The sequence below is a fragment of the Carassius gibelio genome, chromosome A22, assembly GCF_023724105.1.
Source record: "Carassius gibelio isolate Cgi1373 ecotype wild population from Czech Republic chromosome A22, carGib1.2-hapl.c, whole genome shotgun sequence".
Classification (NCBI taxonomy): domain Eukaryota; kingdom Metazoa; phylum Chordata; class Actinopteri; order Cypriniformes; family Cyprinidae; genus Carassius; species Carassius gibelio.
The window spans coordinates 13,477,016-13,492,029 of record NC_068392.1 but is presented as its reverse complement, the minus strand read 5'-3'; the positions used below and the strand labels follow the sequence as shown (position 1 = coordinate 13,492,029).

The 15,014-nt window shown below is 34.9% G+C and overlaps 1 protein-coding gene across 1 annotated transcript; it reads left to right on the top strand.

Moving 5' to 3' along the window:
* The first annotated feature begins 6,628 nt into the window (after nt 1-6,628).
* LOC127943442 (stromal cell-derived factor 1) lies at nt 6,629-14,631 on the top strand. The gene is made up of 4 exons (XM_052539914.1): nt 6,629-6,841; nt 9,011-9,128; nt 11,183-11,266; nt 12,499-14,631. The coding sequence occupies exons 1-4, from the start codon at nt 6,775-6,777 to the stop codon at nt 12,521-12,523; spliced, it is 294 nt and encodes a 97-aa protein (XP_052395874.1). The 5' UTR covers nt 6,629-6,774; the 3' UTR covers nt 12,524-14,631.
* Nucleotides 14,632-15,014: the final 383 nt, after the last annotated feature.

Below are 15,014 nucleotides of genomic sequence, written 5' to 3'. Positions count from 1 at the left end.
TTTTACAAGTACAATAGCTTTTTTTTTTTCTAAAAAACAATATCCTCCTAAATTTGCTGGCATGATTTTCCCTTTCCTAAAAAAAGAAAGACTATTTTGGTCAGTACAAATAGTCTTTATCAGAATCTGTTAATGAACATCTGTTTGGATCATGTTGGGGGAAAGATAAACATAACTTATTTAAAGCTGTTCAACTATATTCAAACTGCTCTTTAAAAATTACTAGTTAGAATCTAAAACTTAAAAATACTTAAAAAAAAAAATAAAAAAAAAAGTTAAAATATAACATTTTAATTAATAAAATGTGTATTAAATATTTTAAAAACTTAACCTTAAACCCTAAACTTAATCTTAACCTTGATTAGACAGTGAGTGAGAATTTTACAGTTGCATTTAACATCTGGGATCCATCTTTAAAGCAGCCTCAATCCATTTTTTTTCTTTGCGTAGATGTCTGTACGGTCTCTTCTTTGTATGCCAACTCAAAACACTAAATACACGGAATACATGAAAATTAACATGCAAAATACAAAATGGTTGCAAAGTTTTGAAAAAAAACTGACAAAAAAAGTATAGCATAAATATTACAGGAATAAATGTATAGCTCGTTTTTTTTTTTCTCTCTAATTTGAATACTCAACTTGGAAGAAGAAAATTGCAGGTTTAAAGTCTAAATTAAAACCATTTTGACAATTTTGGCTTGATTGACAATTTGATACTACTTAAAGGTGCCTCACTTTTCTGTTCAAACAAAATGAACACTTTAAACATCCTTTTCATCTAAATCACATGCAATCATTTTCCATAATTACGCATGTAATGCAGCTAAGGGTTAAATGACCAGTGTATAGACCACTTGTCGCTGCATACGGAGGAGAAGAGAGCAGTGGTGATTGTGTTCAGAGCATCGGGGGAAGACAGAGTTTAGCTCTAATGAACATGCAGCACCTGCTTCCAATTGCAGCTTCTTGGCTGAGCAGGAGGAAGTTCCTCCTCCCCGAATATATCACAGAAATGTGCTTTTAATGTGTCTGTCCTCCATTTCAGTACTTAGAGGGAAATGTAATGCTCCGTAATGTGCCTCATTTTTCTTTGTGTAATAAAGGGACGACACACAAAGCATTCGCCAATGCGCTGGTTGCTTTACATTTAAATGGCTGGTTAGCAAAATCACAGCGCACTTTCAGAGCTCCTCTGAAACCCTCCACCTTCCCCAGCTCCACCTGTATAGATCTGCTTTGGGTTATTTTATATGCAATTTGTGCAGCAGCAGTATGTCTTAAATACTCACAGCAACGATCGGCGTATGTATTGGCAATAGCAAATTCCTGTACGAGCAAAACAGGAGTCGAGATGTGCGCGTGCCCTGCTTTAAATTACAGTCAATAGTTAAAGATTCTTATAGGTCCAATTGCTGTATGACATCTAGCAGCAGAGGCTAACAGGAGGATAAGCTAACCAGACTTAACCCTGACCCTATAGAGTTTCAGCCATACTGCCTCAAACTAGCAAATAATGAGCCCCCTCTGGCTGACATCAGGGTCCATGGAGATGGGGCACATTTCTAAATATGCACTTGACAAATATCTGCCATCTGCAGAATGGAAGTGAGGGGTGGGAGTTTTAGGGGCAGAGCGTTTACATCTTTGTTTTATAGAAGGGGGGGGGGGTGCATATGGGGGGATCTGACACTCAATGCCACAAAGTAAACCTCTTGCCAACACTTGAAGAATCTTTTTTTTTTTCTCACAGGCACAGTTTCAAAGGAAATTAAAAAAATATTCACCGGGTGATTGAGGAAACAAAGACCACCGGGAAACAAACAGAAATAAGGCATTCATAATTTTTTTTAATGTGGTCAAATTTCCGTCAAACCATTTGATTCTTATATGCATCTCTAACTCTGATATGCATCTGATATCAGATTTATAAATTAATAATTCACTAGCAAGTCAAACAATTCAAGTTATCCGCTAGAATGAGCCAACATGGATGTCAAGATTTTTAATGAGTAAGAACTTCAATTTCAGTTTGTTCCTCACACAAAGTTATCATTTGTCTTCATTAGACATATAATATAGAGCAATAGAGACATATAATAAAGAGCAAGAGCAATGCACCACTTTTATTTTTTTTATTTTTATTTATTTTTTTGTCATTTTGGAGCTTCATGTTTATTGTAACTGGATGGAAAAGAAAAACACAAAAGACAATATTTGAAAGAAAAAATAAAATATTTGAAGAAGTTTTTTTTATATATAATGAAAGTGAATGAGGTCAAAAATACCTGTCTTTCTTTGTATTGACATAACCAAAATATCCTCTTATGTGTTCCACAAGAATAAAGAATGTCATACAGATTTGGTTTTAATTTTTGGATGAACTATCCCCTTAAAGGGGTCATATGACGTTGCTAGAAAAAAAGAACATTATTTTGTTTATTTGGTGTGATGACATTTTTAGGCGGTTTAAGGATAAAAAAGAAAAATTATTTTCCACATACTGTACATTATTGTTTCTCCTCTATGCACCTTTCTGAAACACATCGATTTTTACAAAGCTCATCATTCTCAAAAGCGAGTTGTGCTCTGATTGGCCAGCTATCCAGTGCATTGTGATTGGCTGAATACTTCAAGCATGTGACGGAAATGTTACGCCCCTTACCATACTGTGATGCTGTCTCCCGGCGCGACAAGATAAAAACAATAAAACCCATTACAAAAAAAGGCATTTGTTGCTTCCAGTGGGGACATAATTACTGATTATAATGACTTATACTATTTTTACGCATTGCATCGCACCATGTAAACTTAAAACCATGTCTTCATTTGTGATCGAAGAAACTATAAACAACAAGACGGCATTGTAGTCCACTCTCCCAGGATCAGGAAACAGTCCTCCATAAAATCTATTACACACATCTGAATATTTTGGGTGAACTGTTCTGGAACAGTTTTGTAAATACTGTGTCCTCTTTTGGGAGGCCAAACAAAGTAGTTTGCTTTCACAACGAAACACAGCATCTCCAAGACAACAATACTACAGAGAGAATCAAAGTTACACTTCTTTCTTTGCATGAAAATTTGAGCATCGTTATGCAAATCTTCCCACATCGTGATGTAGACATGTGGGGGCGTGTTTAAACAAAGCGTTTCAGGGGGGCGTGGATGAGTCTTAACTTTTATAAAGAATATCTCTTTGGATTTGAGACTTTAGTCTTTGCAACTTTAGGGATCGTATCTATTCGCGAACAGCTTGTAACTCTACAAAGAGAAAGGAGAACTTGAAATCACATCATATGACCTATTTAAGGTATGTGCCAAAATTTCAAATGTGTGCATTCAGCATTAAAACTCAGCCTAAAAGTTTTAACACATTTTTCCTTTGGCTCGTCACGTCTGTTACTCAAAGGAGTGATAAAGAAGAAAACACCAGACTGAACTTAGACAAAAGTCTTCTTTCTTTGTTCAGAGCTGCTCCTTGTGAACCTGTTCTGGGTAAACCGATTAGACCCCGTCTATAGGGGGTCTCGCATGCAGACTTGACAGGAACCAGCTGAGGCTCCAGGAGAAGTGTTAAACTGATAAATACCCCCAACACCGAGACCCCCCAGCATACACTGTTTACACAGGATGGACTTTCCCTTATCTGCTCTGCATCTGATATGTACTTAAAACACTGGAAACCATTTCTTTCAAATATGCAGCGGAGTTCTTTTTCACAATCACTCAAGCTAACCTTCAAGGCACTTTCATTATTTCAGATCTTTACCTTGTTTTTAGAGCAAAACCTACTGTAGCACACAGTAAATGCATTTTAATGTAATTTGATCAAAAATACAGTAAAAACAGTAGTAGTTTTTACAATAAAATAAAAAATATATATAATTTATTCAACTGAATGGTTGAGCGACTTGTTTAAAAGTCTGATAGCGAGTGATTAGGTTTTAATTAGCTTTGAATTCTCAGAGACCAGCAGAGTGATGCTTTTCATTCCCTTTATGTTCCCTCTTTTCAAAAACAACCAAAAGTGTTCCTCTGATTCCTAACACACATCTCAGCTTCTCAGTTTAGAGCGTAGACAACTCTGCGTGGGTACGGAGAGAGTCTCTGAGCACTGGTGTGGGCCAGCGTGAATCAGACCTCAGCGTTTGTTTTGCTAGGATTGAGTGCTAACACACACCTGCTTCTAGATGCCTATCGATGAATGTACACTCATTCTGATGACTTGAAGCTTGAGAGTGGCTCGTGGTTAAAGTATGTTGTTTCATGGGTTTGTGTTTCTTTGACTTCTTGCCTTTTTTTTGTATGTTCAGTATATTTGTATTAACTGTACTCACGAATGGATGTAAATAATCTCCCTATGAAGTACTGGAACAACAATATTCCATCATCGCATTCATTCAAGTTTGTACTAAATGGAAATTAATACTGAAGATTTTGAAGAAACAACCTACACAGATGAGAGATGGAAACCTACTATACCACAAAAAAAAAGGAAAAAAATATTTTTTTAAAATCATGTAATCATATAGAATTATATAAAGCCTACTATATGAGAAACAAATCTAATTGGGTTACTTAATTTAATGTATAAACCATTTACAGGTTCATTTGTTAAAATACACACATATTATTTAGCCTGTTGAATTAATATTTTTATGTTGTAAATGTATTTTATATTTTTTAAATACATTTATATTAATTAATTTATTTTAAACATTTTATCACTTAATATTATATAATTTATTAGAAATATTTAAACTTCCAATTAAAAAAGACATTATTAAACATGTAAATATTATACTACTATTTGTTAATATAATATAATATCATATAATATAATATAATAATTACAAATTTGTAAATGTATTTTTAAATATTTATTCCTTAAAATACATAACATTTATGTTTTTTTATTATTTAGATTACATTTTTATATGATACAACTTTTACAACTACACAATTTTTTGTAATTTTGTAAAAGATTAGCTGTGAACTATTAATGAAACATTTTTCCTAAAATGGTAGGTTTAGGTCAGGGGTGTCAAACTCAATTCCTGGAGGGCCAGAGCCCTGCAGAGTTTTGTCCCAGCTCTGCTCCAACACACACACACATACCATGTGGTTATCAAATAAGCCTGAAGGCCTTGATTAGCTGGATCAGATGTGTTTAATTAGGCTTGGAGCTAAACTCTGCAGGGCTCCGGCCCTCCAGGAATTGAGTTGGAGACACTATTACAAATAATATTACTTTAGCAAATACGATTGCAAAATGTACAAAATGTAAAAAAGGATTGCTAAAATAAAAATAAACAGTATTTTTCTAAATAAAACTGGAATGGCATTGTGCATTACTAAACTGTTGATTCTCATTTATGGAAATGGTTCATGCATTCCTGTTGATTAAACCCATTTTCTCTCATTTCCTCTCGCCTTGAAGGAACAGGTGAAAAGTGGCACGGACTAATTCTCTGCTTAATAGATTCAGTGAGATGTAAATAAACAAGAAATATAAAGTGATTTATTCCCTGTCGTGCGTGACACATTCATCTTTAGTTGTCCGTCAGCTCTCGGTGAGAACAAAGTGAAGGAAAACGTTTCTCTGAAACACGAAACCTGAGGATGTGAAACGTGCCCTCTGCCCTCTAAAGTGATACAAGTTGCAGAGTTGTCGCTTAGGTCAGTAGTGATGTTTAGTCATCTTTTCGACATCCTCCTGCTCACTTGCACTTCGAAAAGGCCAAGGGTTATGATCAACAATGTGTACATTAACACGAGGTTTACAAATATCACCGGACGCTTCAAAGACAGAAAAAAAACCAACAAGTCTAAAAGCTTACATTTTAAATGTTTGATCTCAGATCAAAAGGGATCAGTAAAGTACTCTTAGTAGCCATTTAAACAACAAAGAAAACACTTCTGTTGTTTAAAGTGGATGATTGTTTTTCCACCCGAGATGTTGTGTGTTATACGTGCCAAACGTCACTCCTCTGACTAAATATTATGAATTGTGACCCATTCGAAGTGCCACTGAAACAAAACAGACTCTCTGTTACATCAAAAAGTAAAGCAGAATTAATGTTAAGTTTGTAAACTTTTTTGTTTCCCATCACATGCATGCTGTTTGCACCTCGGCCGGCTGCTTGATAACTATCAACACCCTTTAAAGTTTACGGGCTGTTAAGGGGGTTTGGTGATGCCGAGTCTCTCAGCGTGAGGCTCTGAATGCTCAGCCTATTAAAAGTGTAACACAGTGTCTCCACCGACTCTCTTTGAAAGGTACTTCAACAGCCACTGTTTTATGGACACTTACACTCGACATGCATCTGACTTGGTCTGCGCCGTTTTTCGCCTCTGCATCAGCAGGGCCAGTTAAGCGAAAGTCGAGCTCCAGGGAAACATGACATGAAACAAACAATAACAAATCGAACCACTGAGAAACAATGATACTGTGATGACAGCAGGAGCTCCACTTTCTCCTCTCCTCTGAGAAAGAGATGCAGAGGAAGACAGAAACAAGAGCGAGAGAGAGAGAGTCTGAGTCAGATCGTCGATGCTGAACTTTTGCCAGAACGTTTGAGGAACTTCGCTGAAGACGCAGGCTTTCGGAGGAGAGGGTCCAGCCCCACTCCCTCCTACTCCTCCTCCTCCTGAGAAAGGGGGAGGTGTTTCCCTATGGTCCTCAGTCTTAACACTTCACAGAGTGCTGAGACGGCACACTGAGCTCTGGAAGCTAGCTGTGACGGACAAAACCCACACACACACACTTAGCATGGACAGCAAAGTCCTAGTGCTGGTGGCCCTGCTGACGCTCGCCATATGGAGCCCAGAGACTGACGGTAAGAGGGTTATACTGCTGATATTTACAGATTTACAATGTTTCAGTTTTCAGATGATGCTTTGAAGAGTTGAGTTACTATTTCATTAACTAAATAACATTTCCAAAATGGTGTATCATTCAAGATTGGTGTATCATTGAACATTGGAACACTTAACCTTTTCAGCTAGTAGCCATTTAGTTCAAGCTGATGCACTTAAAATAATTAAAAGTAAAACTGAAAAAAAAATAACAGACTATATAGATAATTTTTTAAATAAATAAATACATTAATAAAGTAAAAAATAAAAGTGACAAAAATACAACGAAATTATTATAACTTAATTTTACATATTAATAAAAACTGTGCTAAAATCTAACCTAACACTGCTATTATTATTATTTTATTTTTTTCATTATAAATGTGTTATTAAGCATAATATATATAACTATTTTGGCACATATAAATTACTAGACATAACAGACTAATATCCCTTCCAAAACAAGACAAAACTAAAATAAAAACAAAACAAACAAAAAATTCAATTTCAATTAAATTTTCACTCAGAAATTGCTTGTACATTTCAATAAGATTATAACAAAAAAAGGTTAGTAACAAATTGAAATTTTGCTGATTTAACTGATTAACTATTTGGGTTTTAAATTGCAGAACTGTTTCTTATTAATAGAGTAAATACAATTAAAAAAAATCCAGAATAGTGTATATTTTCAGCTAATGATCATTAAGATCACCTTGCAGCTTGTGCATACATTTCCATATGTGTCTTGATGTTAAATACGTAGATGTACATGTCTTCACATGTTAGTGGGTCTTTAAGCTTTCAGAGATGTTTGACCAGCTGAACTTGGCAGCTCTGGCTTTGTCGTTTCAGCTGTGAAAGAAAAAAAAACATAGCACTGTTCACCTATCCGCAAGCTCTTTAATTAGTGTCTAATTAGGGAATAGTAAGCCTGCGCTGTTCACTTGGCATGGTGTTTAGTCAAGGCTTAATGTGCCGGTGTTTAACATGACAAAGGGAACAGAGAGTGTCAGAATATCTGTGGGAATCTCAGAGTTTGACTTCCCTCATAACCACGTCCGTTTCAGCACAGCGCAAAGGAAACCAGGGAGATGCGAAACCATTCAGAGAATGTTCTTCAACAGATTCATTTAATGCACATATTCAGGACCGAACTTGAGAGGTGCCTTGAGAGGGATTCGGCCGTATTTAATGTTGAGGACCCTCTTTATGAAAAACGTGGCGAGTGAAAAGGCAGACCGGGCTCCGTGTGAATGGACGAGAGCTGCTAGAATGGCAGACTAATCTCTTTTTAATGATCAGGGCTTGTTAATGGACGCAGGTGATCGAAGCATGACACTTTCAGATGCTTTCACAAAAAAAGAAAAGTTCAGTGATTTATGTTGCACTGGATGATTATATTGCATTAGCATGAATTATGGATTGCTTTAGTCGGAAATGAAGTTTCTAAAATGTGATTTTAGAAAAGTTCCCAATACAAATGCTCTGTCGGTAGAATTTAAGGTTCAGATCGGATAGAAACCAGCTCTGTTTTATAACTTTTTACAGTGAAAAATGTTGCAGTCATCTTGTTATTACATGAACTTACAAAAACTGTAATAATCAGTGACAATATCAAAAAACTACTGGGTAACTATTGAATTGTTTTACATCAATACACATAATTTTAACAGAAATTTTGCTCTGTTTTAACACATTTATGAATGAATGATGAAACCTTATCTTCTCTTATGCTCATCAAGGCTGCATTTATTTGACCAGACAGTAAAAACAGCAATATAGAGAACTGATATTGCAAATTAAAATAGCTGTTTTCTATTGTAATATATTTTAAACTGTAATTTATTTCTGTGACGTAAAGCTGAATTTTCAGCATCATTCCTCCAGTCTTCAGTGTCACATGATCCTTCAGAAATCATTCTGATATACTGCTCAATAAACATTTCTTATTATTACCAATGTTGAAAATAGTTAATATTTTCATAGAAACCCTTGATTTTTTAGGATTACTTGATGAATAGAACATTCAAAAGAACAGCATCTATGGGAAATAACTATATTAAATGAACACTTACTATATAATGAATTCTCTAAAAACTTCAGATGCATTTTTCTTGAGTACTGACTCTTTTGTTCTGATCTCATCCCAGCTAAACCCATCAGTCTGGTGGAGAGGTGTTGGTGTCGGTCCACTCACAACACCGTCCCGCAGAGGAGCATCCGTGAGATTAAGTTCCTCCACACACCCAGCTGTCCTTTCCAAGTCATGTGAGTGCACTTTCCACATCCATCTATCTCCCAAAGATCAACTGTATTCTGTCTGCTTTACATGGCTACATTAAAATACACCAATGAACGTCATTTTGCAAAACAGAGCCAGAAATAGCTCATAAAGTTTCCAGTTTAAGGAGTCAAATCCTGTGTGGGAATGTAGCGATGTTTGTTCACAGAGTATCACAAAAAACAACCAAATGAGAAAATATGGGAGAGCGATTTTTGTCCAGGTTTTCACGACACAATAATTGTCAAGGGTCAAAATGATTTCGGTTGCGGGCAACCTTGTCGTTTTCATTTTCACACGCATTTAAAATTTCTTCAGCGGTCTGGAATGAATTAAACCGAACCATTTGTACCCCTTCGATCAGAAAAAAGCCAAGCGCTACATGGGGGATCAAGGATATAGTGGTTACAGAGGTTAGCGTGTAGCCGAGGGTCATTTGGGGAACAAACTTTGACCGGAGGAAATCACCTTTAATCTGCTGTCTCCCACACATCTTGTTTAGAAATCCTTTTGGATTCGTTGGCCCAGATGAAAGACAGCCACCATCCCTCTCCCCCCGGGACTCGCACATCACTCATTTTGTTGTTAGCATTAGCTAGCTGTGAGGTAATTACTACCTGCTGGCTCGGTCCCAGACCACCGACAGGCTCGCTCAAAACATCGTTTAGACTAGCTAGATTAACCCAGAGCCCAAATCACAAACAAACAAACAAACACAGATAGAGTCGATGGATGACATCCCGCCGGGGAACAAACAGGGATAGCATTACACTTTTATTTAGCTTACTGATGGGGAAGTTGATTGTGAGGATTGGTGTGTAGATTTGGAGTTAAGCGGATCTTTTATCTGCGCAGACAGGCTCCATTTGTCTGTGTGTGTGTGTGTGTGTGTGTGTGTGTGAGGTGTAAGCAACACGAATAGCCATTTGAATGACAACGTGAGCCGCTAAATCTCAAACACAACCTTTTGGCGCAGAGGTGCGAGGTCTGGGTGTCATGTGTGTGGGTTTTCTCCATGTGTGGGTGAACGAAGCATTCGAGGGGATTTTCCTGAATGTGCCAAAGCTAATGTTGAGGTCAGATTTCTGTTTGAGGTGATTTCAGACCCTTGCCTTGATATTAACTCTCAAATCAATGGATCACTAATGGACACTTTTTACATTTCAGAGGTTTCCCTTATGAAAATTAACCATGGTTTTAATATAGCAAAAGTGTAGGAACCATATACATATATGTTAAGTCATTTTGGTGTATTGTCTACAAATGGTTAAACTATGTTTAATGTACCAAAACCATGGTTAATTTGTGGTTAGCATAGTTTAACTTTTTTTTTTTTTTTTTTTGTAGAAATACTATCTTTAATTTTAATTTCTGTATCAGAAGTACTCATAATTGGCGAATTTGAATAGTGTTGAATGGAAACTACAACAAATATAGCGTTTGTGTTCCCATTTGCTCCAACAGTAAGATAAAAAAAAAAATAATACAAAACTGAGTTTTCCCAACTATCCAAAAGATGGGAAAAAATATTGAGAGATTGATTACTTTGGTCATAAAAGACAAAGATGGCAAATTTGTCATCACTCAAACTAAAATATATATATATATATATATATATATATATATATATATATATATATATATATATATATATAGTAGTATAGCAAGTATAGTGTTATAAGTGTACTTTTTTTTTAGAATATAAAAACCTTTACTATATTTACAGTGGTAATAACTGTGGCAACATGTCATCACAGTATTTTTTTTTTATTAATTTCATCTGATTATTAATCATAATATTTGGATACTTTTTGTGTTACTGTGTCAGTGTATTGATGCAGTAATCATTTCATTTCAGAAGAAATAAAATAGTATGTTACTTCAGACACTTTAATAATATATTTAACTTTTTAACTACATGCACATGTACAGTACAGTGCTGGGAATCACGGTCAGAATCTTCTGAAATTCCAGACAGCACAACACTGTCCTCACAAACCTCCTCTAATTCAGTCCCTTCTTTTCTCTCTCTCATTACCAGTGCCAAGCTGAAGAACAACAGAGAGGTCTGCATCAACCCCAAAACCAAATGGCTGCAGCAGTATCTAAAGAATGCCATTAGCAAGTAAGAAGAAACTCTTTCTGCACTAGAAAAGCATGAGTTCTCTGAGGAATCATGGGGTGAAATACAAACCTGTTCCTTATAGACTTTATATATATATATATATATATATTAAAATGTAAATAAATGTAATGAACAGAATAAAATGGCGATTAATTGATTTTCACTCAGAAATTGCTATTGATCGCAAATGATTACAAATAGCAAGGAACATTAAATTAAACAGGAATTATGGGAAGTAATTTTCCACAAAGTACTTCTCATCCAAATAAATGCAAGTTTTTTTTAAACAAATCTTAGCTGAAATTCACAAGTTGTTGTACTTAACATTTAAATGGCATATGTGGAGTGTTATTAGCTAATTTAAATTTATAGAAATTACCCATTTTCCTAAGAAGGTAATTAGGCCTAACACAGAGCCCTAGGCATTTAACCCGTTCTTTAATTACACTAATTGTAGATTAATGATGAGGTAACAGGCAGAGCAGAAAGATTTTACACCACTATAATCAAGCTCCTATTGTGCCACTGAGCCAAACACAAAAACACTACTGACTATTGTCAACAGTCAGCTGCTGTTACTGTAAACTAAAAGAAAAACTATGAAAAAACATTTTATTATGTTACTTAAAATAAAAAGAATAAAAATATTAGACAACATTAAAAAATATTTTTGCCCTGGCAACTAGCTGAAATAATAATAATAATAATAATAATAATAATAATAATAATAATAATAATAACGTTTATATCAAAGTATTAAAATTACTTAAATGTAATTTACATTTTGAAAACTAAACAGATATTTGTAAAAACTAAACTAATAAAATTACAAAAGCATCAAATTAGCTAAAATAAACATGAAAATGTAAAAATTAATTCTGATTAAATCTAATAAATACTATATAAATAATACTTAAGACTCTCTAAACATATCCAATGGAAAATATGTAAAAGATAAATAGATATTTTGTGATTTATTGCTACTGATGTGAGTTTTTACAATAAAACTAAAAGTAAAAAATAAAAATAAAGGTTCCAAGTGATGCAAAATATTGTTAGGTGCATAAAAGTTCACACAGAAATATATTTCATCCTCAAAACCTGAAAAAAAAAAAAAAAAATCAGCTTTGAGATCTGCAAAATTTGTCTTAAAGGTTAGTGTCAGATGTGAAATTAAATAAAAAAAGTGATTTTTTTTCATGTCTAACAAATGATTGTTCTTTCTCTTCCAGAATTAAGAAGAAGCGCTCAGAGTAAACAGCTGAGGAAGTGCAGGAGGACCGTGGTGCATCTCTGACCTCCAAAGAGACACACGTCCTCTTCCCTCGCTCTCTTTGATCACTCCTCCTCTTTCTGGACTGCTTGCACAAACAGCACTTCACCTAAACCTGCCTCTCAAGCATCGACAGACAGACTTCAGCTCACCAAAACACAAGCCAACACCTTCCTCCTGACGCACTGCTACTGCTGGCTGTGATCACTGACTGGTGCACGTGTGCGTGAATGAAGCAACTGAATGTGACCGCGACCGTTTGAATGGGAAGGCAAGAGAGATATCTACAGGCTTTCCACAACTTAAAGGGCAGTAAAAATGAGAGTTAGTGTCATGGCTGTAAGGGATGTCTAACCTTTAGGATAGTTTGGGATTAATAAGGGACATAAGCAAGTGAAAATGAAGCAGAAATTTAAAACTGCCCTGTTTAAGCTTTCACGTTTTGTTATTTTGCTGCTCATAACTTAGTATTAGTGTTAAAAGCTCACCAGCACACATGAATGATGCTAACATGCTAACACTAGCCCTGTTCCAAAACCTAGAGAGCCACCTACAGAACAAAAAAAACTGGTGTAGAAACAATTTTCAGTCAGAAATTTCTAGTAAATATTACATTAAATTACAAAGAAATGGCAGTTGAACATGAAGTTTTGAAGCAGAAAACCTGAAATAGTATTTTCCTGTAAAACCTACTCCAATAACCTTTCGAGAAAAATTTACAGTGCGAAAAACAGCTAATTAAACTGCCTTTTAAAATGTAAGGAAGCATCAGTTATATTTAAGATGTAAAGCAATCCCAGAATGCATTGCGAAAAGCTTCGTAAAAAGATGGCGGATTTGAAATGTGAATCATGAATATACTTAAATTTCATTAAATGCTAAATAGATAGTTAAACATTGATTATTTTCGCAGTATTTGTATGTGTTTTTATGCTAAAAGTCGCAAATAATTATTACGCAATAGACCTTAGTCAGATTAGATGCTATATGAAAATCAATGCAAAGGTTGTGAGGGATAGACTTACGGTCTTTACAATGTCAAACACTGTATAAAGGTCCTAGATCATGTAATTTTCGCAAACTCACAAATTTTAAAACAGTTCTTGTCTACTAAACTTTTTTTTTTCGTAAAAACATTTCGTGAGCTGAACATTCATTGTGTTGGTAAATAACAGTGCAATCCATTGAATGTGCTTTACTTCTATCCCTCACAGCCTCGACTTCATTCCTGCCAAAAATTCAATACCCCACAACCCTAAGGTCTATATTAGCTTAGCAACATGCTAACGTCAAGCTGTTTGGAATCCATTTTTGGTGGAGGATTTCAAATCATTGAATTACGAAGTTTAATAACAACTATGGTGCTGACTTAGAAGACAGTGGAAAGTAGTGCACTTAGCAGCGCACTATGTAGGCAGCAGAAAGCAAGGTTTTGGTATAGAGACAGGTTTGACACAGGGCTGCTACTACAGGAAGCAGAATCCCAGTTTCCTGTCTTCTACTTCCTCTCTGCTACCTGTGTGTAGCAAATGCCAATCACTGAAATTCAAGAAATATGCCGTTTAAAGCAGATATGATGTATGTATAAAGCAGGTATCATTAATGCAATCATGCCACAGCAGCTTAAAACTTCTGCTCATGTGTATAGAGCAACATACCATGACTCAGGCCTAAATTAACATAATTTGCATACAGATCATGTGTCTTACTGGTTGTGATTTGGATCCAGCAAAAACAACCAACATGTAAATATTCTCCAGCACTAAATGGCTGTCAGTAAATGGGTTGAACAGGGACCAAAACTGAAAAATGCAAGCTATTTGTAGGCTAAATTAATATTACTTTATGTATTCCATATGTATCTTTTTCTTGTTTTTGCCACAGATTTAAGGGATGTGACTGTGATTTTGGTTTTCGTGACATTAACACATTTACCTAACACACGTTGTTTCCGTTCTGATAGTGTTTTAACGCAAATGCCAATTGCTGTAATGTTTTTGAGCCACTTTAAAAATATAAGGAGTTTGTAATGTAATGATTTATTTTTGTATTTTGTATTGATCAATATGAATAAAGACACAACAGTACAATATTTTCGAGAGAGTATAACACAGTTGCACAATCATTCATTAAAATTATATATATATATATATATATATATATATATATATATATATATATATATATATATATATATATATATATATATATATATATATATATATATATACATATATAATTAATTTTTTTTAAGTCAATGTTCACTATTATGTTGCTGCCTTATGTTGAACTGCTTCACTTTTTTCGCATCAGTGTACACTCCAAACAGCATAAAGACATAAAAAAGTAACAATTCTGCACATTTTTTACAAATTAAAAACTGAAATGATTACATTTCATAAGTATTCATGCCCTAGAGCTCAGAGATAATACAAAGCACAAATCAAAGATAACAGCAACAATTCACTACAGGGT

Bases quoted from the DNA above. Each gene is read 5' to 3' on its own strand.
- LOC127943442 (XM_052539914.1), top strand. From the start codon at position 6,775: ATGGACAGCAAAGTCCTAGTGCTGGTGGCCCTGCTGACGCTCGCCATA. The intron at 6,842-9,010 runs GTAAGAGGGTTA...ATCTCATCCCAG, and splicing joins ATGGAGCCCAGAGACTGACG to CTAAACCCATCAGTCTGGTG. The intron at 9,129-11,182 runs GTGAGTGCACTT...TCTCATTACCAG, and splicing joins AGCTGTCCTTTCCAAGTCAT to TGCCAAGCTGAAGAACAACA.